The 26,864-nt window shown below is 45.2% G+C and overlaps 5 protein-coding genes across 9 annotated transcripts in view, besides 1 other annotated feature; 2 read left to right on the top strand and 3 right to left on the bottom strand.

Moving 5' to 3' along the window:
* Window positions 1–56: 56 nt before the first annotated feature.
* Window positions 57–8,891, top strand: Spt20. 3 transcript variants are annotated; one of them, NM_140402.5, is made up of 7 exons: window positions 57–734; window positions 806–1,747; window positions 1,806–3,920; window positions 3,990–4,221; window positions 4,285–5,895; window positions 6,400–6,684; window positions 6,748–8,891. In NM_140402.5, exons 1-7 carry the CDS (start codon window positions 699–701, stop codon window positions 7,146–7,148), a joined length of 5,622 nt encoding a protein of 1,873 aa, NP_648659.2. In that variant the 5' UTR covers window positions 57–698; the 3' UTR covers window positions 7,149–8,891. The 3 variants fall into 3 exon arrangements, with proteins under 3 accessions (NP_648659.2, NP_001034005.2, NP_001287062.1); NM_001038916.3 differs by having other exon boundaries at window positions 6,226–6,684; window positions 6,748–8,045; NM_001300133.1 differs by having other exon boundaries at window positions 6,748–8,045.
* Window positions 8,892–8,995: 104 nt separating this feature from the next.
* Window positions 8,996–10,462, bottom strand: Vps36 (Vacuolar protein sorting 36). The gene is made up of 3 exons (NM_140403.2): window positions 10,279–10,462; window positions 9,490–10,215; window positions 8,996–9,431 (listed from the first exon to the last, which is right to left on the bottom strand). The coding sequence occupies exons 1-3, from the start codon at window positions 10,372–10,374 to the stop codon at window positions 9,054–9,056; spliced, it is 1,200 nt and encodes a 399-aa protein (NP_648660.1). The 5' UTR covers window positions 10,375–10,462; the 3' UTR covers window positions 8,996–9,053.
* A 141-nt stretch (window positions 10,463–10,603) lies between these two features.
* On the top strand, window positions 10,604–13,626 carry Liprin-beta. 3 transcript variants are annotated; one of them, NM_168556.1, is made up of 4 exons: window positions 10,604–10,747; window positions 10,832–11,142; window positions 11,208–12,151; window positions 12,213–13,626. In NM_168556.1, exons 2-4 carry the CDS (start codon window positions 10,942–10,944, stop codon window positions 13,108–13,110), a joined length of 2,043 nt encoding a protein of 680 aa, NP_729920.1. In that variant the 5' UTR covers window positions 10,604–10,747; window positions 10,832–10,941; the 3' UTR covers window positions 13,111–13,626. The 3 variants fall into 3 exon arrangements, with proteins under 3 accessions (NP_729920.1, NP_001261806.1, NP_648661.1); NM_001274877.1 differs by having other exon boundaries at window positions 10,714–10,767; NM_140404.2 differs by having other exon boundaries at window positions 10,714–11,142.
* On the bottom strand, window positions 13,623–16,955 carry CG10710 (uncharacterized protein). The gene is made up of 2 exons (NM_140405.2): window positions 16,722–16,955; window positions 13,623–16,025 (listed from the first exon to the last, which is right to left on the bottom strand). The coding sequence occupies exon 2, from the start codon at window positions 16,006–16,008 to the stop codon at window positions 13,879–13,881; it is 2,130 nt and encodes a 709-aa protein (NP_648662.1). The 5' UTR covers window positions 16,009–16,025; window positions 16,722–16,955; the 3' UTR covers window positions 13,623–13,878.
* Window positions 16,956–19,256: 2,301 nt separating this feature from the next.
* Window positions 19,257–26,864, bottom strand: part of bru3 (bruno 3) — a 281,494-nt gene continuing 273,886 nt past the window's right edge. Inside the window, exon 13 of the mRNA NM_001202166.4 lies at window positions 19,257–22,560. The gene's annotated coding sequence lies outside the window, so the exon portion shown is untranslated. The remainder of the gene's footprint in view (window positions 22,561–26,864) is intronic.
* Window positions 22,562–26,864: part of a mobile genetic element that runs on past the window's edge.

The following is a 26,864-nucleotide window of genomic DNA, read 5'->3' on the forward strand; positions in this document are numbered from 1 at the left end:
CACACCACTAACGGCAGACGGAACGGCGACAATGCCATTCACAGCGAACGATAACGATTGTTGGCATTCGCACGGCACGAATCGTACAGTACATTTACATTGCAAAAAAAAGCATAAAACAAAGTTTTAAAACAATTAAAAGCGAGCAATCCTCGGCGTATCATTAAAGAACCAGCCCACTGTTCGCCCCATAACCGCAGCAGAGCGCGCGACCTTGCAAATTCACGGAGCAGCAGCGCCAGAAAGAGAGTTCGTCGGCAGAGGGGCGCAGAGAGAAAATGTCACGCAAAGCAGCAGCAGCAGTGGAAGTGGAAAAAGAGTGAAGAAACCGCAGTAATCGCCATCGGGATCCGATCTCAGTGTCCTCCAGTGCAGCGATTCGTCACACAGACGGACCGAGGAGCACCCCAAAACGATCCTGATGCGGCACAGCCGAGTGCTGAGTGTGGCGAAACTAACCGATGGACAGCAGCAGCAGCAGCAGCAGCCAGCGAAAGTAGGAGACAACAACGGAGCCCTGCGTCTGCGGTCCTAGAAATTCGTAATTCGACGTTCACTGGCAACACGGACACCTGCTAGCGCAATGCGAATGCCGCCGATCCTGGCCAGGATTGTTCGTAGACTGGTGCTTGGATGTCGTCGGTAATTGGGTGCGCCATCCTCCGTTGGATCTCCCCTAGCAATCCGCTGGCACCACCATGCAAAGCCTGGACTCCTCATGCCAAGAAGCCGACGTAAGAACTGTGGCATTTTTCATGCAGCCTGAATACGATTAATTCCCATTTTACACTTTATTTTTCGACAGTTTATTATAAATGACACGCTCAAAAAGTTAAAGGGTTCCAGCAACGCGGACCATGTCCAGGGCCTAGCGGTCCACGCCCACGGTTCGGGTGTCCACCAGACGCAGTTCGTCCAGTACGGCACGTCTGGATCCTCGCCGCAGCTGCAGCCGCAGCAGTCCTACCATCAGCTGCATCCCACGCTCCAGCAGCAGCAGTTCGCCTCCTCGAGCAGCAAATCGTACCTGGAGACCAGCCTATTGCAGGCTATACCACAGATTCCTGCCCAGCCGCCCATTTGTATCTTCGATGACGACGAGTCCCCCACCGAGGGCACTGGCGGCTCACTGGGCAGCCTGCTCACGGAGCCGACCTCGGCCACGCCCAGCGGCCTGCCCACTGCAATTGCTCCGTCGCCCTCCTCGTGCTCATCCTCCACCACAACGATGTCGAACTTCAACTCAATCACGTCGCCGTCGCCGGTGGTGCCCGATCTTCTGCTGTCGACACCGCCGGGCGTTAACTCCAGTCTAAGCAATAGCTCAACGGGAGCGGCCAGTGTGTCCAGCAAGAAGTCCGAGAAGCGGCCACCCTCCGCCAACTCAACAGCCAGTGGAGGCGGCCACCACCTGCACCATCATCACCTCCACCAGACGCACAATCACCATGTCCTGGCATCGCCCACGTCGTCGCCCAGCAAGCGCCAGAAGTCCAATAGCAGTAGCAAGGAGAGCAGCTCCTCTAGTCGCAGCTCAGCTATACCCGCCGCATCAGTCTCCACAGCCACCTCGTCGTCGCAATCAGCGCGCGCTGGCGCCGGCGCTGCCTCCTCCAATAGCAACAGCAAGCCACCTTCATCCGTCTGCCAGTCGGGCAACAGCAAGTTCTTTAATCTGCACGAGAAAATAAGGGACCTGTACCTGCAACTGCTGAGCAACGACCTAAACTACTTTGCCGAGACAGGGGTAAGTGTTGAGCCAATCAAAAGCGGAAACCTTATGTAAGGACTCTTATCACTTTCAGCTAAAGCAGCGCACTCGATCCTTTACACTGGAGCGGTTGGTGGATCGGGAGAAGCTCAACACGATTGTGGTCAACTTGTATCCCGGCAATAAGGGATACTCGCTGGCCCTGCATTATGACGAGCACATGGTGCTAAATCCGCAAACAAACGAATGGTCCCCCACGGACAAGGACGAGACCTCGAGCGATGCTGCGGGATTGGGTACGGGAACGGGCAGTCATCGGAGTCGTCCCAAGCCGCTAGCCCAGGACGAAAGTCAATCCAAGACGGAGGCGGGTCACGCCAAACACGATTTTGGACTCGTGGAGGTGCTTCGGTGGCCCTACGAGAACGATTTGCTGCTGCAATGCATCGATCGTGAAATGCTGCCGGAGTTTTTAATGGATCTACTCGTAGCGGAGACCGTCAGTTTGTCGGATGGCGAGGGAACACGGGTGTACGCCAAGCCTAGCGTCTTCTATGCCGGCTGCGTTATCGCCCAGATCCGCGACTTCCGCCAGACATTTGCCACCTCAACGAATATCTGTGATATGAAGCACATCCTGCTCAGGCCCACGAACGCCACCCTATTCGCGGAAGTGCAGCAAATGGGCAGCCAGTTGCCGGCGGAGGACAAGCTCGCCCTGGAGAGCCAGCTGGTGTTGGCCACGGCGGAGCCGCTGTGTCTGGAGCCGGATCCCAGCATAGGGCGGCAGGCCATCAACTCCCAGCATCAGCGTCAGCTGTACAACTCCCACGAGCTGCGGCGCCAGATGAAGAAGTTCACCCAAACGGCTATCAATCGGAAGCGCAAGTTGGACCAATTCACTCACCATCACGGACTGGAATTGTGCGATTACCTGGCTCGCCTGCGCCAGCGACCGCGGACGGGAAGTAGCAGTGGTGGCGCCAATGCCACACCGGCCACGGCGCCCACCAACAATCCGCTGGTGGGGGCCATGCTCTCTTCGTTCACATCGAAGGTGCCCCGGCGACCACACGAGGTCATACGGCCCATTCGTCCGCCCACACTGGAGTATCCCGCCAATCTGAAGGTGCCCGAGCACGTGATCAGCGTGGAAAAGTATGCCAAGGCCTACGAGCCCCTTAACGAATTCAGTGAGGCCTGCAAGGACGGTTGCCAGCCAAACTGTCGTCATAACTTCCAACCGCAGCTGGTCGAGGAATACATTCTTGAGACGGAGCGGGAGGCGAGTGAAGGCCGGCGGGCTCTATACCACATAAAGCTGTCCATTTTCCAGCGCCCCTCCGATGCAGAGTATCTCGGCGAGCTCTATGTGGACCGAGATTACCGGGAGGGTGAGCGAAACGGCGAGTCGTGCCGCTTTGCGCTGGGCACTCGGGTGCATGCCAATCGATACATTCAACAGTTCCGCGAGATCTTCACCGAGGAGGGACGTAAGGCGGTCAAAATCACGCATTTGATACCCGGGCATATGCCAATTGTGACTCACACGGGATTGACGAATGAGCAGCGGATCCTCTTGCAGCAGCAACAACAGCAGCAGCAGCGTCAAGCTCAAATGCAGCAGCAACAACAACAGCAGCAGCAGCAAGTCGTTGTTGTTGCCAATCAGCAGCAACAATCGCAACAACAACAGCAGACACAACAAGCGGGACAGCAGTTATCCGCCACAGTGCATCATGTTGCACTGCCGCGACAACAAATAACTCAAAAGACTCTCAATTTGGCTGGAAGTAATGTAATCAATGTACAACAAAACTTTCGGCAACAATCAGCGCAGCAGCAGCAGCCGCAAACATACACAATTGAGGCACCGCAGCAGCAAGCTGCAGCACAGATTGTCCCGCAACAACAGCAGCAGCAGCAGCAGCAACAACAACAACACATACATCTTCAGCAGTTGGCCACCGGCAGCAGCAATACCTCCACAACAACGCACCAAGTTAGCCTCAGCAATGGTTCCCTGGTCCTTGTGCAACAGCAGCAGCCACAGCAGCAATCGCAACAGCTGGCACAGGCGCTGCAACATTCGGGCATAACCATCCAGCCCGCCACCATTCAACAGCAGCAACAGCAGGTGAAGGGCACTTCCGTGGTGGGGGCCAATTCAGCGCTGCGTGCCCAGCTCAACTCAAATGTGCCAATACTGGTTAGTAGAACATGGTCAATTAAGCATTGCTAGTTTGTCAATAACTTTATGTACTCTCCTATTCCGCAGCAAACGCAGCTGAAAGTGCAGCAGCAACAGATTATGCAGAAGCAACAGCAACAACAGACAACTGCCACTAGTAACAACAACAACAACAATAATAACAATAACAATATGAACAACAATACGGCCATACATCCGAATCCTGCAATAAACGCCATAGTCAACAGCATTATGAACTCTGCCAACCAGTACCAGCAACAACAGCAGCAGCAACACCAGCAGCAGCATCAGCAGCAAAGTAAGTTCGGTGGGAATCTTCGATGGGAAATATGCTAAATAACAATACAAAATTGTCTTACAGCGGGGAACACGTCGAGCAACAATAATGCTGCAGGGTCAGGCGGCAGCACCAACAACAACGGAAGTAGCACCAGTGCCACAACCCTCAAGAACTCCAGCAATGCGTCAATTTTAAACCTGCTCAACAGTGCTCCAGCTGCGATGACCAGCACACCCGTGGCCAGTGGAACGTTCACCACCTCCACCGGCCAGCAGCAACCGCAGACGCTGACGCTTGTGCAGCACCAGCAACAGTCGACGCCAAACACTGCCGATGCGGCCACCGCTACGTATGTGCAGACCACCCGTGGCACACCCACGCTGGTGAGTACGCAGCGGAAGCAGCAGTCCAGCGAAGTGTTGCAAAATCTGTTGAACGCCAATCGAAAGATTGGTGGCGGAGGCACCACAACGACAACTTTTCGAACAAACTCCGCGGGCAATTTGATAGCGGTCAACCTCAACCAAGCCGGCCAGTCGCATCACCAACAGACAGGCGACGGCAGCCAGACGGTTAGAGTGTCCATGTCGGCGCTTGCCTCGCAGTTGGCCTCGCCGCCCGCAGTGATGACAAACCCCACCACCAGCTACACAGTGATCTCGTCGGGCAACAGTGCCGCGGCGGCGGCAGCATGGATTCAGAGCCCAACGGGCCCAGTTCAGCAGCGCATTCTGAGCTCCCTGAGAAGAGATAGCACCACAGCGCCGCCCAACGCAATTGTGGTGGGCATGGCCGCTCCTTCTCCAGGTAGCGATTCGAACGCCTCGAATGCCAGTGGCTTTGCTGTGCCAAACAATCTAGCGTCCACTTCAAGTGGTGGTGGCGGCGGTGGTGGAGCCCTGTCCGCCTTGCTGACCAACGCAGCAACTCCCTCGCCATCGGGCTCGGATCACTCGCAGTCGTCGCAGACGCACCAAAACCAAGCCCTGCTGGAGCGCCTAAGCAATGTCACATCAAACGTATCCGCCGTTTCCATGCCGCACATGTCACCGCAACAGCCGCAGCCAACGCAGCAGTTCATCACGAAAACCATCGTTCACTCTCCCGCCACATCTTCGATACACTCGCCCATGTCTAGTCCGCATCCGCAGCCCTCTGCCTCGCCGCAGCAGCAACAACAGCAGCAGCAGCAACAGACCACCGCCACTTTGAATCTGCAGGGCATCAATCTGTCTCAACTGCAGGGCGCTATGGCTAACTTTGCCGGCCTGCAGAATGTCCAGGTGCAGATCCCCGGCTTCACACAGCCCATTTCGCTGCAGTTCTCCGGTAACAGTTTGCAGCAACAACAGTCGGGTAATACGGCTACTGGTGCGGGCACAGCGCAGGGCCAACAGAGAAGTGTCCTGGTCTCGGTTCCAGTCTCCAGCCAACAACAGCAACTGCCACACACCATAACGCTGCAGACTCAGTCGGCGCCGCACCACCAGCAGCAGCATCAGCAGACTCAGCAGCAACATGCCCCACCAACGGGCACCATTGTGAGCCTGCCATCGTCGGGACCTGGCACACAGACGGTCGTCATTACGAATAACTCCGGCGGAGGAGTGACGGCGGGAAGCAGCACCAGTGGCAGTGCGGGCGGCGGTGGAGGATCAGGGGCCACAACGGCCATGCTCACCCTTCCCATTGGTGAGTATAAGAGAAATGCGTTCCTGGTGCAGAGGCCGCTTGCTAAGAATGCTGCACTGTCGTTTCGGCCAGGCCGAAGAGATATTTGTGACTCTGGATCTGGCTTCTTGGTGGGAATCTTTATTTTATAATCGGACCATATTATTTATACGTAACTCTTTTCTTTTAATTGAACATGCTTAATTTTGTTCTTTTCTGTTTCTGTTTCGTTTCTCGTTTACAACATCATACAACACAAACCCGTTAACATCTCGTTTCGATCCCTCATGCAACTAAACTAATCCAATCCGATTTGTGTGTCTTGTGTGTCCTAACCCGAAATGCCATCAGTTTGAGATTAGAGGGTCCATTATGTATAGCCGCAACCGTACTGTACGTACTGGTTTGGCGACCAAGTTGGCGGCTCCCCGACCTCTGACCTTCAACATTTCTCATTGCAACCTAAAACAACAACCAAAAAAAATCTCCCCGCACACCCACGTTCTGCTCTCTCTCTGCTTACAGCTCAAATAGTCGGTGCCGGTGTACAGAAACTAAATCCTCAAACAATACGTACCTCAAATGTTGGTGGTGGTATAGGTATCGCCCAGCAAACGGTCCAGCAGCAGACGATTCAGTCGCAGTCGGGCGGCAACAGCACCGCGGCCATCCAGCTGCTGGGCACCATACAGCCGCGTGCCCGCAACGTCCAGGTGGTGGGCACCAAGCAATTGGCCAACAGGCAGCTCATCACCACCCAGCGGCAGATAGGTGGCTCCACGCTTAAGATCGCCACCACACCCGTGAACGGTTAGTAGAAATCCATTCATTTCTGTCGACTATTACAAGCGCATATGTTTTTCCCACTGTTAGCTGCCAATGTGGTGACCAGCAGCGCCAACCTAACCACCACTCCGATTGTGATGTCCGCACAGAAGCTGCAATTGAAAACGGTGAAGGCGCCCGTGCAACAGCAGCAACAGCCTCAGCAACAGCAACAGCAGCTGCAGCAACAGCACCGAATACTCAACCAGCAGAGCACGGCCACGGTGTCGTCGCAAACACTGCCCAGTCCCAACCAAGTGCAGGTGGCCCAGCAGCAGCAGCAGCAGCAACAGCAGCTGCAGCACATTCAGATCGCCGGTAGGGCCACCACCGCTTCGGGAGCCATCAGTCAAAGGACTCTAACAGCTCTGGCGGCTGCGAAGCAGCAGCAGCAGCAACAACAGGCTGCGGTCAATCGACGGCGCTCCACCACCGATGCGACCAAGTAAGGGATGTGAATTGCCTGGAACTGAGACGACTATTGGGACGACTGAGAGATGAAGCTATAGAGCGAACAAGTAGAAGGCTACGCGTTGTGTATTGCTTGATATTATAGTTTATGGTTACCTCCTAACTATCACTACTATCGTACATTGTATACCCATATAACTATATATGTTTTGATGTGTAATCGTAAGTGTAAATTGCATGGGCAACAGCATGGCAGCTCATAGTTGTGCAACCTAGTTAGGAGCTGGAATTGGAGCCGAAACACAATCGGTCTGGCCCGGCTCCACCGACTGCGCTTGTGTTAATTGTGTACCCCCCCCCCCCCCCCGGCAAAAACGAATTAGGTGTAGAGGTCTTAATAATATTTATCTAGTTGTATATACGCATATATATTACATATATATTATATATATATATGGAAATTGTTTCAATATGTCCCGCGCCCAATGGCCATTTAAACTACTACTATTTGGCTCCCGACTCCAATTCGTTAAGTCCTAAGACTAATTCTTTAAGCGTGCTAATTTTAAGCTGTAAATCAGGGGAGGGGAGGAGTCGACGGTAACAAAAGGAAAGCAATAATATGAGGAGAAAAATCAAGAGAAACGTAAAAATTAATTGTAAAGAAATTCTAATTATTACGATTACGTTTAGCTGCGAGAGCATATGAACCGGGGTAGGGGTTCATTTAAGCAATTACAAATATTCATATTGTACTATTAAAATTATTATTGCTAATTATTTAATCGATTGCTTAGCTTAAGTTCACAAACGAAGATAAAACACACACATTTTAGTTTGTAATGTACAATTCGTAGCCTCAACCAATTTAGTACTTCCAATTGCAGATACATTAAAAACGAAGAGCAAAACAAAATATACAAAAGTCAAAACTTATTTAAACAATTTATTTGTAATAGCTCAATGTACAATGAAACTAGAGACAGGAGCAGCTGAATGAGCTTGGACGATGGAAAAGTTGCCAACTCGAGTCGAGTAATGTGTAAAAGTGTCGCTTTCGACAAAGCATATTTGTTTTTCACCTAAGCCAGTTTTTTTGTAGATGGACATTATTTATTTAAGTAACGATTTTATTATGTTACTACCGCCTAGAGTGCTGTACTTGTTTATCATTGTTTGATTCAGCTGCGCAGCACTTAAAGTAAACCTCTGCATAAACCTCTTCAGCCAGCAAGAAATAAAACACAAATTAACCTCACCACTACCCGTACTCCCTACCGTATCCAACACACACTCAAGCATAAACTACTCAATGTTAATATTAATTAATAAATGTGATTTAAGATGAATAAACGAAAATGAAAGCATGGTACTACGTAAACCGAATGAATGATTGAAAGCATAACGAAGTGGGAAAATGTTACTCAAGCAATTGGCCAAAATCCTGAGTACGAAAGTTATATACATACATGCGCGGTAATGTGGCCTGATCAAATGGTTATTGAAACGTAATTCAAAGATTTATTAATGTAATGCGGAGCAATCTAAGCAGCAGCATAATATATTTATATATATGTAAACACGAAAACCACTATTAATATAAATGTGTAATTTCAATTCAATAACTGCTTATCAAAATACCTGACTGTAGAAACTTTTCATTAAACTGATTACGAATAAAACTCTTGAGAATACTAAACAAAAATGAAAATAATCACGACAAAACCAAAATAACTTAATGAAGCGCCGACAAAGTCAAAGCAGAAGCTCCGTTAATCAATAAAGTGTGAAATGAAATTAAGAACTCAGTCTTGTCATTGCGATGGAACTGAAAATGGTAAGGACCTTTAAAGGATATTCACTTTCTACTCAAAACTCCTGCTTTAAATAAAAAGTCAAATATCTTTATTAACCATAACAACAAGCACACATTCACATTGAAATTAGTCCCGGCCTAGCAGAAGATTTGGATAGAACCGCAGTCCCTCTACGGACTCGTCGCGACACACCTTGCCCAAACGTTCGGCCACTAGCAATCGCTCCTTGGCCAGCAGGAGTGAAATTCCCAGCTGCTTGGCCAGTTCCTCCACAGCCAGAGACTCGGCAGCCTCCACCTTCTCCAATGTGTCAACGGCAATTAGGGCATCATCGTGGGACTCCAGTTGTAGCACTCTAGCGCCACTGGGAAAGCTGCGCAGGCGTATTGGACCACTAAGCTGCTCGCAGGCGTGCAGCAAGTCCTCAGGCGATAGCAGTTCCAGACCACGAGCGCGGTTTACACGACAGTAGACATCAGCCAAGGACATCATGCCACCTTGCTCCTAAGGGGTAATAAAGTAAGTGTCAATACAAAGTATAACTTTTTAATACAGTTCCTACCTCGATAGGATCCAGCAGCATTTCGCAAATCTGTCGGGCCAGGCTACTGAAGTAGGCAGAATTGCTGGTAAAGTTGTCCCGCGTGACGGGATCATCGATGCCCAGGCTCATGAGGTAGGATTTGAAACGCACCGTTTCATCGTCAGATATTTCTCCCTTCTGTTTGCGTATCTTGCTGCTTATTGTCTTGGACACTCCTACCATGTCCTTGGCCATGGCCATTAGAACACTGAGATCCTGAAAGGCAAGTGCTATGTTCTCATCCGTGGCCTTGGCTTTTGCCTCCAAATGCCGTTCGATGCCCCCAATTCCTGTCCTCTTCTGAATGCGGGCCAGCCTGTCGTTGGCAGGCTCCAAGGTTGGACTGCTGGCCACGCCATTGATGATGATCTCGCTGGTCAAGAGGATTTCCCAGACGCGGGCATTTAGAGTCTCCCGCAAGGCACTGTGGAACTCGACACTCAGGCCATTCTTGCCCGACAGTTTGATGTGGGTGGCGCGACTGGTGTCCAGTGGGCCGGGTCCTTTGTCCGACGTTGGAGGATGCAGATGCATGATTATGCGAGTCTTGCGGCCAAAGAAGTTAGAGGCAGTAGTCTCTTCGCTGACGGATATCACATAGCTGAGTGGCAGGCAAAGTGTTACGGCGGCCCGGGCAATCTCTCCAGGGCGACCCCAAAACAGTCGGTGTGTGGTGAGCACCACTTCGCCGTCTTCAAAGTCCGTCTGAAAGGATTTGAGTCTAATAAAGACCCGGTTTCGTATTGTGCGAATTCACTAGCTGCTCACCTTTTGGTCGCCATCGTATATTTTTACCCTGTTGTCGCGGCTGACGAAGGATTCATTGGGACTCAGACGGGCCTCCACATAAGCGAAGCGATTCATTTCAGATATTTGTTATTTTATCCTTAATATTTGTTTTGTTGTGGCTCTGGCTGGAGATGACACATCTTTCGTGACTCCACCGTTCCACCTGCTTATTAGTGATGGTATCTTTTTTGTACAGTAGATATCGGGTATGGAAAACCAAATATAGCTGTACACATCTAGATATATTGCATACTTTGTCCCCAAAAAATGTAATTAAAATGTGTTTAGGCATTTTTATACGTTACTTAAAATTAATTTTGTTTTAAAATTTGTTTTGTAGACTTTAGACCATCTAGCAAACTATCGGATGTTGCTCCTACACACAATTCTGCGTTCGCTGACTATCGATAAGTGGCTGGGCTGGTGTGCGAGAAGAAGAAGCAGAACGGTGCAGCAGCTTCTATTTTCGTGATAGTTTTCCCCAATTAGTGCTGAAATTAATAACCATAAATGCCATTTTCCCCTAAACCAGTGCAAAATGACGTGCCCTGCCTGACCTGCTTACATAACAATGCACTAGTCGCGCAATAAGCACACCACACATCGATCACCCGGGATTAGCGAGACTTTGATTTGGACTTCATGGCGACTGTGGCGGAGGGCAGCAAAATGCTCGAGGCAGCATTACAGCAAATGGACGGCCTTATATCGAGTACCGCGACACAGGCGGGATCCGTTTCTATATCCGGAGCAGGGTCTTCCCTGACACTCAGCGAACGCAACTTAATTTCGGCCACTAATGTTTTGTCAACAGCTAAGACTTTGGCTCTCGCCCTGCAACAGGTGAGTCACACTGACTATGATAAGGTCTAGAAACGGAGGGCTTACACTTACGCTTATCACTTTAGGTCGGACTGGCTGCTCCAGCACCGGATCCTGTCACGGCGGCCATTATCAGCGACTGGCTGGAGACGCACATACCTCGTCAGGATTCCGACGAGCGTATGCGTCGCCTGCAACGGGATAAGGAGGGCTTAGCCCTGCAGTATCAGATGCTGGCGGAACGAGTGTCAGAACAAGCGGACAAGATTATCGAGCTGGAGGGTCTGATAACGGAAAAGAGCCAGCAGTTGTGTACCAAGGAAGAGCAACTGCAACGACAGATGATTTCTAGTTCCGCCCTCGAGACGCAAAAGCTGGAGCTAATGAGTGCCTTAAGTGAACTAAAACTGCACCGTACTGCATTAGAGCAGGCTAACGATGGAGGTAGCGCCATTTCCGCCAATATTCCTTACGGCAGTTTGAGCAACATTAATCAGAAGGCCTTTATGGGATCGCCCAAGACACCGCCCTCTGCACTGCGGCACCAAATCAAACCGCAGTTCCACAGCCTGCCAAGATCGCATGGCAAGTTTGTGAACAACAATAACAATCGTGCCTTAGACGTCAATGCCAACAGCAGCGGCAAGCAGCGAAACGTGGCCTTTGCTTCGAACGAACACATTTTGATTGATGACAATCATCATCAAGCGGAGGATGCAATGACTTCCAGCTTTATGTCGCAGTTTACACCCTCACCAAAGCTGAGGGAAAGATCTGCCCGTGGCTTGCGCAACATACTTGGTAAGCTACGACGCAGCAACAGCAGCAACTGCGAGCTGACCGCCTTGGAGCAGGCAGAGCCCGAGTTTCGACGAGGAGGAGCCCGAGCTACGGCAGGCGGTCGAATTGAGTGGAGTGCTCAGACTCCGTTGTTCGGTGAGAATGAAAAACATTGGACAACCTGGGGAGCGCAGGAGGTGTGCAATTGGTTGGCATACATGGGTCTAGGCTGCTATGAGGACAATTGCCGGTAAGTTTTGTCATCAAAATCCAAGAAGAACCCAGTTACTAAATACAATTTCCGCCTACAGAAAGTGGTTGAATGCCAATCCATCAGTGTCGTTCTTCACCGCCTCGCCTGTCGACATCGAACGAGAGCTAAACCTAAAGATGCCACTTCATCGGAAAAAAATCTTGTTGGCCATCGACGACCTAACTGGGAAGGAGTTTGATGACCTGACACTGAAGGCATCCAGCTTGGATGTGACATGGGTTCTACGCTGGCTGGATGACATCGGCTTGCCACAGTATAAAGATTACTTTATGCAGGCCAAGATTGACGGTCGAATGCTGCATCGTCTCACCCTCGAGGACCTCTCCCAATTGCACGTCAGCTCTTGTTTGCACATAGCCTCCTTGCGAGCGGGAATCTTATGCATGCGCCGCTTATCGTGGAACGCGGAAGGTCTAATTCGACGCTCCATTAAAGTTGTCAGTGAAGATGAAGCCGCAGCCACTCCCGACAGAGACAATGTGGAGCTGTGGACAGCGCATCGCATTATGGGATGGCTGCAGACCATCGACCTGTCTGAATACACGCCCAATCTGCGTGGTGCTGGTGTCCACGGGGCTCTGATGCTTTATGAACCGCGTTTCAATGCTGACTTGCTTGCCGACCTGCTGTCGATACCACCGAGCAAGTCCCTGCTGCGTCGCCACCTGGCCATGCACTTTAAGGAGCTAGTCGGTCGGCCAGTGATCTTGAGTAAGCGAGATGCCGAATCGGCACCCGGGTACCAACCGCTAAGCATTACAGCTAAGCTGAAGCCGGTGAAACGCACACAGTTTTCGTTAAAGCGTCGCAAGAGCTCGAAGAGCCAGAGTGACGTAGACTGGACGGAGTACGTGTGTCCCATGAATGCCAGTGTGCCGGAGACATATCTAGCTGATACGGCTAAGGAGCATGAGAGCTCCATGAGTTCGAACTAAAGACGAAGTCGAAAGGAGCACAAATCGATTGAAAGCAAATATGTTTTTTAGTTGTAAGCCCAAAACCTGGCCAAGGATCCCCAAACTGAATGAACTGCCACCTGAACCAATTATGCAACCAAATCCACAAAATTGACAATATTAGTGAGAATTTATCTTATCAAGGCCACGCCCAAACTTCCAAACATCTTTCGAATGAATTCGAGTCAAAATTCTTTCGTCGACCTAAGCATACCAGCAAACATTTTGGAAATTTTTATATTATCTGTAACTAACATTTAGGCTAATCTGGAAACGGGATGTAATGACATCTTCTAAATAAGCATATAACGATGATAACAAGAAGTATTCGCAATGGCATTGAAACGACCTTGAGAGCGAGCATAACCCCTATAGACTTATCGCCCATTTTGGAGTTTATCTTTTGTACTAACACATAACTGTATTGACGGATATTTTGTAAAATACATACTACGATGCCTTTTACAACCAAACAATATACATTTGCATATGGTTAAACATTGAGTTTATTTGTTAACAATAACATTTTATTAGGCACTAAAAAAACTGATGAACGACTAGGAAGCGTGGCTGAGGATCATTGATCGCGTTGTTGGACAGCCCGCATGGACGGAATCGGCATGGGTTGCTGTTCTCCACCCTCAACTGGCAACCGCAACCGAAGCTGGGCCGGCCATTAGCTGATCTTAAACTTAAATCTTTGGCAGTGCTGTGTGTGGATGTTTCCTGAATGTCCTGGCCGCAGCTCTATGTCGTCTGGTTGGCGGTTTGGGTTTCCAGATTTGGCAGCCTATCCTCCCGCGAGGCATTTTGGTGCTTGGCCAGATCGCTCTCGGGTATGTGATCCTTCCAGTTGCGGAAAAGGTAGCGCGTGAACTTCTTTAGCTGTCTAAATTTGCAATAGGTAGCACCTTCGGCGGATTGAAGCTGCTGGGTTTGGATGAGAAAGCCTTTCTCTTTGAAGGTTTTCTCCAGCTTTTCGCGCTGCTTTGATCGCTTGGAGGATCTTCGCTTACGTTCGCTCTCTGATGAGGACTTACTTTGCGTGTGACCGGGACACACTGCTCCGGGCATGGGACTCTGGGAGCTGGAGCACTGGGAGGCTGGACTATGGGGCGCTACGGCGGCCACCAGATGGTTGCTGCTGGGCAGGAGCAGCGTTGAGGTGGGTGACTCCGGTGATATGTGCAGCAACTCTGGGCTGAGGTCTGTCGATGGAGCTGGAATATCCACGTAGAGCTTCTCCTGTGCCGGCTGCTGGTGTTGCTGCAACTGCTGCTGCTGATCCCGGGAGATGAACTCGTAGCCTCGCATGGTCTTGTCTCCTGTGCCGTTGTAATACCGGTAATTGCCCTCCGCGTCCACCGAGAGCATCTTTTTCTCCTGCAGCGTGGGCTTGGCACCACCGGTGAACTTAAACTTGCAGATGCTCACTTCGTTCGAGGGACTCGACGAATGCTCGGCGGGCATGGGCGGGATAAAGATTGCTGACCGCTTTCGTTTCCGCATGGCCAGGGGCGTGGTCTCATTGGCAAAGAATCCGCTTGGTATCGGAATCTTAAGAGATAGCTGGTTGTCCTTCTCGATGGTCTCCAAGGGCACAGGCAAACCTCCCAGGCTGCAGGACTCGACGAGCTGCTGATAGTACAGTCCAACTGGTTGGAGAAGCAACTTGGCTGCTGTCATAGGCTGTTCCTCCGTCCCTGCCAGCTCCAAGGTCAGAGGTTTTACCGTACTAAGTGGAGTGGTCCGATGCGAGGAGCTGCCGCAATCTGTCGTAGCTGTGGTCGTATTTGGTGTAGTTCGCGGCTTCTCACTGTCGCCGCTGGATATTGAGTAGCGATCGCCGCTCTGGTCACGCAGGCAGAGATTCAGCGGCTCCTCAGGTGGCACCGCAATCGTGGAGGTAGACGGCGGCGGAGCAGCACTGACCGGCATCGCGGGCACAGATGCCGGGACAATGGTGCCGTAGTTCTTGTAGATCAGGTGACAAATATCCGCCTTCTTGGGCTTCCGACCACGACGTGGCTTGTAGTTGTCCAGCGTAATCTCACCCATGTACGGCAGGTCTGCGTATTTTAGGGAGTTCCGCTTGGAGGCAGTTGTTACCTCGGAATTTTTTGTTGGTACCACGGACGTCGCTGCGATGGGTGAAGATCGCGAAGTTGGTGCTCCAACTCGAGGAGCGGCAGACTGCTTTTGTTGCTGGCGTTCGGCATTGCGCTGGATCTCGGCAATCTTCCGCAGCCAACTGCGTACATTCTCGTGAGCCTGACTCGGCGGAGGAGCTGGCGGTGGTAGCACTGGTCTTGGTTGCTGGCGACCCTGCGTGGCCTCGTAATGGGCGGCATACTCGGCGGGCAGAGCTTGGTGGTGAAAGCGAAGCTTCATGGCTCCCGCATCGCCTCGCTTACGTGATCGCTGTTGACCCTGGCTGTGCACTGGCCTAACTGTCTTTTGTGGTAGAGCAGTGTGTGGCTGCTCCTGCGCTGGCTGTCGGTTCGCCTTCCGGCTGCCCATCAGCAGATTGGCCTTCAGCTGCTGCTTGGTCAGTGGACTGCAGGTGCCATTGTGTGGGGTTTCGTGGCCGGCACTTTTGCGGGCCAGTAGCGTCTTGAAGGGATGGTCTTCGTCGTGGGCATCGTTGGTGGCGCCATGCGAGATCAATGGGTCGTCGGAGCCCTGCAGCAGCAGACGGGTGCTGTTCAGATCCAGACGGAGTTGTGGGTGCTCGGGCGTGGGCAGCCAGCACTCCAAGTCGGGATCGTGCTCCAGCTTTATGCTGGGTAGGAGCTGGTCCAGATTGTTGGTAGCCGGACCCAACTCTCCCTTGTCTGCGTTTCCGTTAAGATCGCAGATCCTAGTAAGTTCTTGCATGCTGATCTTGATTTCGGCTAAAAAAAAGTAAGAGAAAGATAGTTTTATTATTATTTATATAATCTTCCAATTTATATGCTTTTAAATTAATATAAAACTTTTCATATTTACATCACTTATTACAAAGACTTGTTTTCATACAGTTTCGAAATTCAAACTAGACAACACATTGCGTATACGAACCATTGACTGGCATAGACGGTAATAAAAGGAAATAGTGTAATGTTCCAAACGCTTACCGGAAAATACTATGGAAAACACATCTAAACTAAGCTGTAATTTTAACCGTAGTAAGTTAAAAGTAAATATGAAATGGTGGTATACGTTGCGTATACGCGATGTGAGAGACACGAAAAACACGTTGTGTTGTTATTTTGATGCTCGCCGGCAGAGGAACACATTCACGGAGACGCAGGAGGAGGAGGAGGGTGCTCAATCTCTGTTTCTCTCTCGATCGGTGGCCAGCACGGGAATTCTATTTAAATGTCCAAGAGGAACTGGCAAGTGGCGCTCTCTCAGGCGAAACACACACAAACGCACAACGATTTTTGCCCCGAAACCGAAATGTTGTTTTTGTGCATGAAATTCGATTCCCTGGGCGAAAAGCATGCCCATAAAAGGTCTAAAGGCCCGGCCTGAATGGATGGCGAAGGGTATTTGCTGTATCCACATACATAGAATAACGATTACTAATCGAGAACTATCATATTTACCTTGCTATTCTATCGTTTGTACGTTTAAGGTGCCCTGGAAAAATGAATATCTTCTGTTCCGGTTCCCTCGCCGGTTCAGTCTTGGCTCAAGCTGTCCTAGTAATGCCGGGTGATTGAGATCACCTTCAAATCGCCACGGTCCACAGTTCACTTCACGCTGCCAGTGGCAGTTGGTCGACGGGAATCGACGCTGTGCGCGTGCACATCGTGTTGACATCCAAAACGCAACTAGTTGCGGGAAAGCCGAGTCGCGGAAAGCATCGCTTCTTCGGAATATGCTCCTTAGATGGACCGCCGCGGAGAGCACGCCCCACACACAATAGAGGGAAATAGGAAAATAGCGCGGACGGTCGGGCAAGTGAAAATCAAATCAAATTCCGCCGCTCTTCGAAGATGCGGAGATGCGTTGTCGCTGCTCGACACCGATGGTTGTCGTGGTCCGTATTTAACGCCAAAGACGAAGCTATTTCGTGTGTGTTCATTTTTAGAAAAATCCAACTTGTTGCCGGCCATATAGAAGACCCCTCACCACTCGGCCAGGTCCACAACGCTACGCAGAATGCGGCAGCCAAAATGAAGCAAGAAATTCTGCCCAAAAAAAAAACGAATTTTATTTTTCGCTGTTTTTCATTCATGGGCTGCCTGTGCGCCAACTTGTTTATTGTATCAACGGATCAGGGTGAAAACAAATTGCTTTCGTTTCAGCTTCTCCCGCAGCCGAGCAGAGGTAGTGGACTAACGAGGGTATCCCCAGTTCGATCAGCAACCCCTTGTTTTTTATAGCTCTCTTTCCTAGCAGCTACGCGTATATGCGCGATCGCATTTTATTTATAGCACCTGGCTACTTCGGGTTAGGGCAACTAAGAATCGCCTGCGCCTCTTTCGGATTATGATTTTTCGGGTAAGGTAGTGAAAGGAAAATAAGTGAAATGAAAAACACCTCCCGAAATAGACAACGGATCGAGGCGGATCCTCTATTTTGGGCAGCGCACATGGCAAAGTAGGTCAACTCCGTTTCTAACTGGAGTGGGTGCACAGAGAGAAATTAGAGTAAGAAATAAAATAATGCTGAGATTGGCATTTCGTGAGAGTAATTAAAATAAAAAAGAAAATCACCCTGATAAAATTAAATTAATTTAATGGAAAAGCAAAGCAAAAAAAATTGTAAAATCTTTTTTTAACACCAAAAACTGGAATATATGTTTAATATTAAGCCTTCAAAAAGTATTGAAAACAAACGTAATTTATAATAAAGTACAGACAATTGTCTCATCACACTCACATTCAAGTTCTAAACATGATTGATGTGAAATGACACGGTATGGTTTTTTATATTAATTATTAAATGGGATTATTACATACAGATAAGTATGACGGCACTGTGGGTGGGTGGTTTGCGTTTGGTTTATTTAAAATAAATTGTTTATGTCATGATTTGCAAACTGAATGCTAGTAACTCAGTGATATTCGGTCATGGTCCGATCACTAATTACTTTCTCCACTGCGCAAAATAAGGGAAGAAAACCGACGAAACTCGGATCATCAGAATGCAAAGCACAATGCACAAGTCACTATCCAAATGCGAATAGACGCCTTAAGGGGCAGCGTTCTTCAAGTTACTCATTTGGCAGTCCCAAGACGATTAGACCCCTTATTGAACAGATCACTCAATCATAATAATAATAATACCTACCCGCTTTTAGCTGGAAAGAATCTTTTCTCGACCGTTTCGCATCGCGTGCAAGATCGAACTTCGCAGAGATCACTGTGCAGTCGATGATGATGACGCTGTACCGCTGGCAGTGGGTGGGCGAGTTTTTCGCGACCTGCAGAAGCTTTACATTCTACAGTTGGTTAGACGGCGGTTAGACGGCAGTCGGCGGTAATTGGCAACCCAGAACCGGAGCTTACATCACCATCAGATCGGCCAGCGGCGGCGGAGTCCAACCTACGGATGCAGAGCGGAGTGGAGCTCTTGAGTATTGCACATCTATTCGGCAGTTGCGAGTCTGCAGCAGCTGCTGCTGGTGTTTTTCCCACTGCTATCTGCTAGCATGTTTATCGAGCGACACTGACAGTCAATATCTGCTTGCGCGAACGAACATATTTGTATTTATGGCCATAACTGCCACTTCAATCGCCCACGCGCGCTTTGTTAACGTGGCTTGAAGCAAGTGAACAACCATGTCATTTGCGAATTCTATAGACCAAGTCTTTTGTCTGGCCTTGCCTCAAGTTCACACGATATCGACAAGTATTCCCCTGGGATTAACTCACTTCACTTGAGTCATAATTTTCGCATGAAAATTTGAATTTCCTATGTTTACTAGCCGCCGACAAAACGCGAGCCAATATGCAAATGCTTGACTTGAATTGGCGAACTGCCGCTCGATTCGCGATTTCCATTCAAATCAGATTCGTTTTCGTTCTGTTGGCCAATTCGGCCAGGTGGCTTATATTTTTTAAGCCAGAATTGCCATATCGCTGGATTCGGAATTCAGAATTAAGAGAGAGAGAGAGAGAAACAATGGGGCTGAATGATATTTTTATGGTAAAAGTTTATTATTTGCAACTTTATTTTTTAGTTTCTTTTTTGTGTTTTTGTTTTCATGTTTAAATGTCTATAAAGTATATATAATATATATTTCTGCATTTTTTGTGGTTTGTGTTTTTTTTGTTAATTTTTTTTTTTAGTTTTTCATAATTTTTTTTTTGCTTTGTTTTGTTTTATTTAACTTGCCAGTTGTTCTTTGTTTATATACCTATTACACATTTGCATAAGTTTTTGTGTATAATAATTATTATTAATAATAATTTAATTGTTGTAATTATAACCATGGTTTATAATCTCCTCCGACTCTCTATATCCAATTTCCTGCTTCGCGTTTACTATATGTCCCCGCCTCCATATCATCAATGCGCTTATGTCGCCCCATCAGCGACGCCCAGTTTTTAATTTTATTTTCAGTTTTATTTTAATTTTTATATTTTTGTGTTTTTTGGCAAACGAAACAAAATGTACACTGCTTGCCCATATTTTGAAACTGGCAATAATTAATTAATACTAGGGTGGTTGATATTTCTGTTATTACGATTTATACCTCCATCTCATTTTATTGTTAGCCTTTCGCCGCACTCTGGATCTAACTAATCTGCCTTTGCTCCTTCCTACTGTTTGGTTATGGTTGGATCAGTGTGCTCCGGATTATGGGAGATCTTAGGTCTTGAAGCAGATTGATCGTAAATGAACCTGTTTGGGTGTCTAGGATGGTGGCGGCATCTTTAATCGATCGGTAGTTATTGTTACTGTAGTATGTACTCATCTATTATTATGCTGGGTTTATTTATGTTGTATCCTGCAGTAAGTCGCATAAATAATGTTTAAAATATACTTCTGTTAATAATGCTTTAAGTATTAAAATATTTATAGTTTTGTCCATAATTAATTAATAGTTTTCTTGTTCGATAGCATTTACTTGTGTTGTGGGCTTTCAACCGATTTCCGCGTGACAATGCATCGCGGAAAAGGCCGATTGAGTATATATAGATATATATCTGTATTGTTTTTTCGGTGTTTACTTTCATCCTTTTGTTTTAATGAACGAATGCACAATTTTACACACTTCGCCATTCTGGTTTCATTATTCATAGATTGTATTTAATGTACACATATGTATAGTATATAGCGTATATTTCTATAAATAGTTATTTGCCTTTTTGTTGCTATTATATAAATGATTTACTTAATTGTTCTTCACTTCTGCTCCACTTTGTTTTTCGATCAACTACTTTTGACTATTACATCATTACATCATCGTCCCCGTTAGTTCGGCATTCTATGTGTGTAAATATAAATTTTGTCATATTTAATATAAGTGAGTATGCATGTAATAGCTGTGTGCATGATTCTGCCCTTATTTCCGCTTCAATTGTGATGAATTTGAAAAAATGTATAAAGTGAGAAATGCTCGATCTGTGTATAAAGTGCATTCGATGTCGTAACTCAATGAATAATACAATGAAATACTATAGAAAAACTCTTGAACTGTTCCGGGCTCACAGGGCCAGTGATCCTGTTTATCCTCTATTTATATTTTATTCTTTTTGATTCTGAAACCATTTTACATTTAACATTTAATTCATGTGTCGTTATTCTTGATTTCGCCTCGTTTGGTTTTGTTTTCACATTCGAACTTGAAATTCCTCTTGACAGATTTTAAAGGAACTGATCACGAATCGTGTTGGGTGTAAAAGCATGCTTTGGATTTGCCCTCTTGGAATCGGTTTTGCTTTGAATTAAATGAAATGAGAATTCATTATCTGCATTTGTCTGTCTTTACATTTATGCTACTAGTATTAGGTGCAAGTTCTCTTAATTTAAAATGACAGTTTTTTAATTTTAATGTTAGGTTTTTATTTTTGTTTTCGTTTGTGTTTCTCATTCACATTTTGCTGCTAATTTCTTATTGTTTTCGTTAAAGGTGCTCTTCAAAAATCTCAAATAATGGATTGTTGTAATCATTGCTAAGTAATTGTATTTGTGTTGGCTTTTTTTTTTTGGGATCGGAAAAGACGGATGTAATTACATACATACATAAATCGGGAGCAATTGCAAATCATTCATAAGTGAGGATAAGTTACCAAAATTAAACCACATGCCGTTTTGCTTAGGTGTGTGTGAGTGTTTGTGTGCTTGCATAATGCTAAATACGGACGGATTTCTAAACGGAAAGTATATAGAGTGTACAAAGAAGCTGTAGCTATAGTACTGCATCTGAGAAATAGTTTCGGAAACGCATCTCAAGCTACACTCAAAAAATTCCCAGTGTTATGTTATGTGTCCTTCGGATGTGTTGATGCTAAAATCTAGACTAGCAACTAATTTTTGTTTTTCAATAATATGCAATAATTCAACCCCTTGGTTCGGGTTTCTGTTTGAGGGGCTTTATACTATATACAATATAAATTCGCTTTGACCATTTGGTTTTATTCGATTAGCCTGCTGCCAACTGCATGAGTTATACATACATATCTCTGCATCTCGTACCTCGATCTAACATTTGGCTAAGTACTAAAAGATAACAGTTTTATCTACAAAAAATAACTTTTGGGCCTTTTCAACGCCAATATCTCCAGCCGTACACCTATGCTTCTTTCATATCATTCCATCCGATTCGGTTTTGTATAATTGCAAAATTGGTTTATAATGCTTGGTTGACCTTAGCTCGCTAATAAATCTTTCTTTGTTCATAGTAATAGTAATAATTGTCATAATAATAGTATTATAATATATCGTCTATATAAGTACGACTAGTTTCTGCATTTAAAAATGTTTAAATTTCTCCTTCTCCTCATTTTATTTCCATATTTTGTTGTTGTTGTATTTTAAATGCACTTTCTGAGCTTTCTTACAAGCGCCGCCAATTATTGTTGCTGTTTTTTGTTATATTCCTATGGCTACTATAGCCTTTCCATTTCCCAACTATGCCCTTGGTTGATGATACTCTAAAGATCTAACCCTATGCCTATCCAAGCGAAATCTAGTTGGTAAGCAAAGCTTCAAAAGTGTGTCTCGAGCTTAAAAATATCGTATCGAAAAAAGTGCGGAAGCTTTGAGGGAAATTATAATACAAATGAATTGAAATGCATTGGTTCAATACGAAATGATCATAGTTATTTGATAAGTTTAGTTGCTATTTATATTTAACTGCATGTATTACCCTGTATCCAATATGTCATTCTTGTGATTCTATTAAAACCAAACCAAAAATGCGCTATATCAAAGGCAAAATGTGTTAGGCTTGGCAAAAAGATATGCACCCTACCCTTTTCATCCTACCTGTTCACACATGAACACGAATATATTTAAAGACTTACAATTTTGGGCTCCGTTCATATCTTATGTAAATGAATCGAGAGCGATAAATTATATTTAGGATTTTGTTATCTAAGGCGACATGGGTGCATTGCTCAAAAACATGTAATTTAAGTGCACACTACATGAGTCAGTCACTTGAGATCTTTCCCCGCCTCCTAAAATAGTCCCTTAGTGGGAGACCACAGATAAGGTCCTCGCCGCTCAAGATAGGCAGATGTGCCCGAGCGTGGGACCTCGATAAGGCGGGGACTATTTACTTAGGCCTCTGCGTAGGCCATTTACTTTAAGATGCGATTCTCATGTCACCTATTTAAACCGAAGATATTTCCAAATAAAATTAGTTTCTTACAAAAACTCAACGAGTAAAGTCTTCTTATTTGGGATTTTACATTTGGTCAATCGAGCCTTTAATCGACTCTGCAGTTTCCCCCTACCAAAGGTAAGGAACTCAGAGAAAGGCCAGCTCCTTTAAGCATCTTACAGCTAAAGGTAGCAAAAATAAGTGACTCTTGTTTCCCCCTACCAAAGGTAAGGAACAGAGTATAAATATAAAAGCAAAAGATACAAAAGAATCTTTTATGTTTTAAAACAAGCACCTTATAGTCTATAGCTAAAGGTTGCTTTGTGTACCATTATAAATTGTGGTAAGGCGTGCTTGAGGCCATACATCAGCAATTGTGAAATTAAAAAGTGCATAACAAAAGTGCCTTATAAATGCTCTAATAGCATTAAATCAGCTCATAAATAGAGTGCAGTGTATATGCCATAAGAGCATAAATTAAATAAAAAGTGCCTGAAAACAGTGCCTTATAAATGCTCTAATAGCATTAAATCAGCTCATAAATAGAGTGCAGTGTATATGCCAAAAGAGCATAAATGCCGAAATAAATGGCTAAAAAACAAAAAATCTGACTGGACTACAAAAATAATAAAACGTGCAAAAAAAAAAAATCATCTTTAAACATCGACGGAGCCTTAAAGAAGAGAAGGAAGTCAAATTCAAAGGAGCCTCTACCAGCAGCAGAAGCAGCAACAACAGCAGCAGCAGAAGCAGCAACAGCAGTAGCAACAGCAGCAACAACAGCAGCAACAGCAGCAGCAACAACAACGACATCAGCTAAGTCAAAACAAGAATTTTCTGTTTACCCAAACACACATATATATATAAATACATATAAAATACATATACACGTACTATATATATTAAGAAATTACAAAAAATTTTCAAAATGATGTCAGAAAAGACTATTCAATTCCTTAAGAAGCAGTCCGAAATTATTTTGGAAATTAGAAAGTTGGAAGTAAAACCAACATTAACAGATGTAGAAATTCTAAAATTAAATGAGCTTCAAAAATGTTTCATTGCTAATCATAGCAATTTGTTAAAGATCGGCGTTGTCGATCATGAATATTTTAACGCGAAGCAGTATGATTTAATAATGATGGTGTTAGAAAAAATTAAAAATAAAAATGAAAAAATTAAGGGCGAGTCGGTAGAAAACACTTTCCCTAAATCAAACACTGTCCCTAAATCAAACCCTCCCCCTACATTAAACCTTGAAATGCGTGGTCACCCTGAAAAAGAGGGTATAGCACAAAACAACGCTTTAAAAGTAGAGCAGGCATTTCGTAATAATGTTGGCCAATTTCGAGTATATCTAGAAGATACGTCTAAACTAATAGACAGTAGTCCAGATTTCCTTAAAATAAGGAAAAATAAAATTGAATTTTTATGGCATAAAATAGATAACCTGATTGAACAGGTGAATAGTCATTTTGAGAGTTCGCTATTCGAAGAAGAAATTAGCGAACTTGAATTTGACAAACAAAATATTCTTACAGCCATTAATAGTCGACTCAGTGGCACAATAAATAAAGCTGAAATGTCGACGGTTGTTAAGGCGGAGGAGTTACCAACCCTGCCTAAAAAACAGATTCCCACCTTCTTTGGTGATTCCAAAGAATGGGATCTTTTTAATGAACTCTTTACAGAGCTCATACATGTGAGAGAGGATCTCAGTCCTTCTCTCAAATTTAATTATCTAAAGTCAGCATTAAAAGGAGAAGCCAGAAATGTGGTTACTCATTTACTGCTCGGCTCTGGAGAAAATTATGAAGCCACTTGGGAGTTTTTGACCAAGCGATATGAGAATAAAAGAAACATATTCTCAGATCATATGAATAGGCTTATGGATATGCCAAATTTAAATTTAGAATCCAATAAGCAAATAAAGACATTTATTGACACGATTAACGAGTCAATTTATATTATAAAATTAAAGGCACAATTACCAGAAGATGTGGATGCAATTTTCGCTCACATAATTCTTCGGAAATTCAATAAAGAATCACTCAATTTATATGAAAGCCATGTTAAAAAGACAAAAGAAATACAGGCACTTTCTGATGTCATGGACTTTTTAGAGCAAAGGCTCAATTCTATATCATCATTCTCACAGGAAGTAAAACCTGTAAAGAAAATGATTAATAATAACAAGAATAAAAATTATAGTGACAATTGTGCATATTGCAAACTACCAGGGCATTATTTAATTCAATGCCATAAATTTAAAATAATGAATCCAGCAGAACGGTCTGACTGGGTAAGAAAAAATGGGATTTGCCTAAGATGTCTGAGGCATCCGTTTGGTAAAAAATGTATAAGCGAGCAGCTTTGTTCGACTTGTCGTAAACCTCACCACACGTTACTTCACTTTGCAGGTCATAATCCAGAAAAAGTGAATACGTGTAGAACAACAGGTCAAGCCTTGTTGGCCACGGCCTTGATTCAAGTAAAGTCGAGGTATGGAGGCTTTGAACAATTAAGAGCATTGATTGATAGTGGCTCTCAAAGCACAATTATTTCAGAAGAGTCTGCACAGATTCTAAAATTGAAAAAATTTCGGTCTCATACTGAAATAAGTGGAGTATCTTCCACAGGAACGTGCATCTCCAAGCACAAAGCGGTTATTTCGATAAGAAATTCTCCGAAAAATTTAGAAATTGAAGCAATTATTCTCCCAAAACTTATGAAGGCACTTCCAGTCAACACGATTAATGTTGATCAGAAAAAATGGAAGAACTTTAAATTAGCCGACCCCGATTTTAATAAACCGGGTCGCATTGATTTAATCATTGGAGCAGACGTATATACTCACATTCTGCAAAATGGAGTTATAAAAATAGACGGTCTCCTTGGGCAAAAAACTGATTTCGGGTGGATAGTTTCTGGATGTAAAAAATCCAAAGGAAAAGAAACCATTGTAGCCACAACAATAGAAATAAAAGAGTTAGATCGCTACTGGGAAGTGGAAGAAGAAGAAAAAGATGATATCGAGTCTGAAATCTGTGAAAATAAATTTATCAAAACGACAAAAAAAGATTCAGATGGGCGATACATTGTGTCAATTCCATTCAAGGAGGATGTCACCTTAGGAGATTCAAAGAAACAAGCGATAGCTCGTTACATGAATCTGGAGAAAAAACTAAAAAGAAATGAAAAACTTAAGGTTGACTACACTAAATTCATGAATGAATACATGGATTTAGGACACATGATTGAAGTGAGTGATGAAGGCAAATATTTTTTACCGCACCAGGCAGTGATTAGAGATTCAAGCCTTACGACCAAATTGAGAGTAGTTTTTGATGCTTCAGCAAAAACTACGAATAACAAAAGTTTGAACGACATAATGTGGGTTGGGCCACGAGTTCAAAAAGATATTTTTGACATTATTATTAAATGGAGAAAATGGGAATTTGTTGTTTCGGCAGACATTGAAAAGATGTACCGACAAATTAAAATAGATAATAATGATCAAAAATATCAATATATTTTATGGAGAAATTCTCCAAAAGAAAAAATTAAAACATATAAATTAACCACAGTCACTTACGGAACTGCATCTGCACCATATTTGGCTACCAGGGTTCTGGTAGATATTGCAGATAAATGTAAAAACCAAGTTATTAGTGCAATAATTAGGAATGATTTCTATATGGATGACCTAATGACTGGAGCTGATTCGGTAGAAGAAGCTAATAAATTAATAACATTAATTCCCCATGAATTGCAGAAAGTTGGATTCAACTTAAGGAAATGGATTTCCAACAATTCCAAAATATTAACCACTGTGGAGGACACAGGGGACAATAAGGTTCTCAATATTATCGAAAATGAATGTGTTAAAACTTTAGGACTAAAATGGGAACCTCAAAAGGATTTATTTAAGTTCAGCGTAAATTGTAATGATGAATCAAAAAAT

The sequence above is a fragment of the Drosophila melanogaster genome, chromosome 3L (genome assembly GCF_000001215.4).
Source record: "Drosophila melanogaster chromosome 3L".
Lineage (NCBI taxonomy): Eukaryota > Metazoa > Arthropoda > Insecta > Diptera > Drosophilidae > Drosophila > Drosophila melanogaster.

Bases quoted from the DNA above. Each gene is read 5' to 3' on its own strand.
- CG10710 (NM_140405.2), bottom strand. From the start codon at position 16,008: ATGCAAGAACTTACTAGGATCTGCGATCTTAACGGAAACGCAGACAAG.
- Spt20 (NM_140402.5), top strand. From the start codon at position 699: ATGCAAAGCCTGGACTCCTCATGCCAAGAAGCCGAC. The intron at 5,896-6,399 runs GTGAGTATAAGA...CTCTGCTTACAG, and splicing joins CATGCTCACCCTTCCCATTG to CTCAAATAGTCGGTGCCGGT. The intron at 6,685-6,747 runs GTTAGTAGAAAT...TCCCACTGTTAG, and splicing joins CGCCACCACACCCGTGAACG to CTGCCAATGTGGTGACCAGC.
- Liprin-beta (NM_168556.1), top strand. From the start codon at position 10,942: ATGGCGACTGTGGCGGAGGGCAGCAAAATGCTCGAGGCAGCATTACAG. The intron at 11,143-11,207 runs GTGAGTCACACT...TTATCACTTTAG, and splicing joins TGGCTCTCGCCCTGCAACAG to GTCGGACTGGCTGCTCCAGC. The intron at 12,152-12,212 runs GTAAGTTTTGTC...TTCCGCCTACAG, and splicing joins TGCTATGAGGACAATTGCCG to AAAGTGGTTGAATGCCAATC.
- Vps36 (NM_140403.2), bottom strand. From the start codon at position 10,374: ATGAATCGCTTCGCTTATGTGGAGGCCCGTCTGAGTCCCAATGAATCC. The intron at 10,216-10,278 runs GTGAGCAGCTAG...AAATCCTTTCAG, and splicing joins TATACGATGGCGACCAAAAG to ACGGACTTTGAAGACGGCGA. The intron at 9,432-9,489 runs GTAGGAACTGTA...ATTACCCCTTAG, and splicing joins TGCTGCTGGATCCTATCGAG to GAGCAAGGTGGCATGATGTC.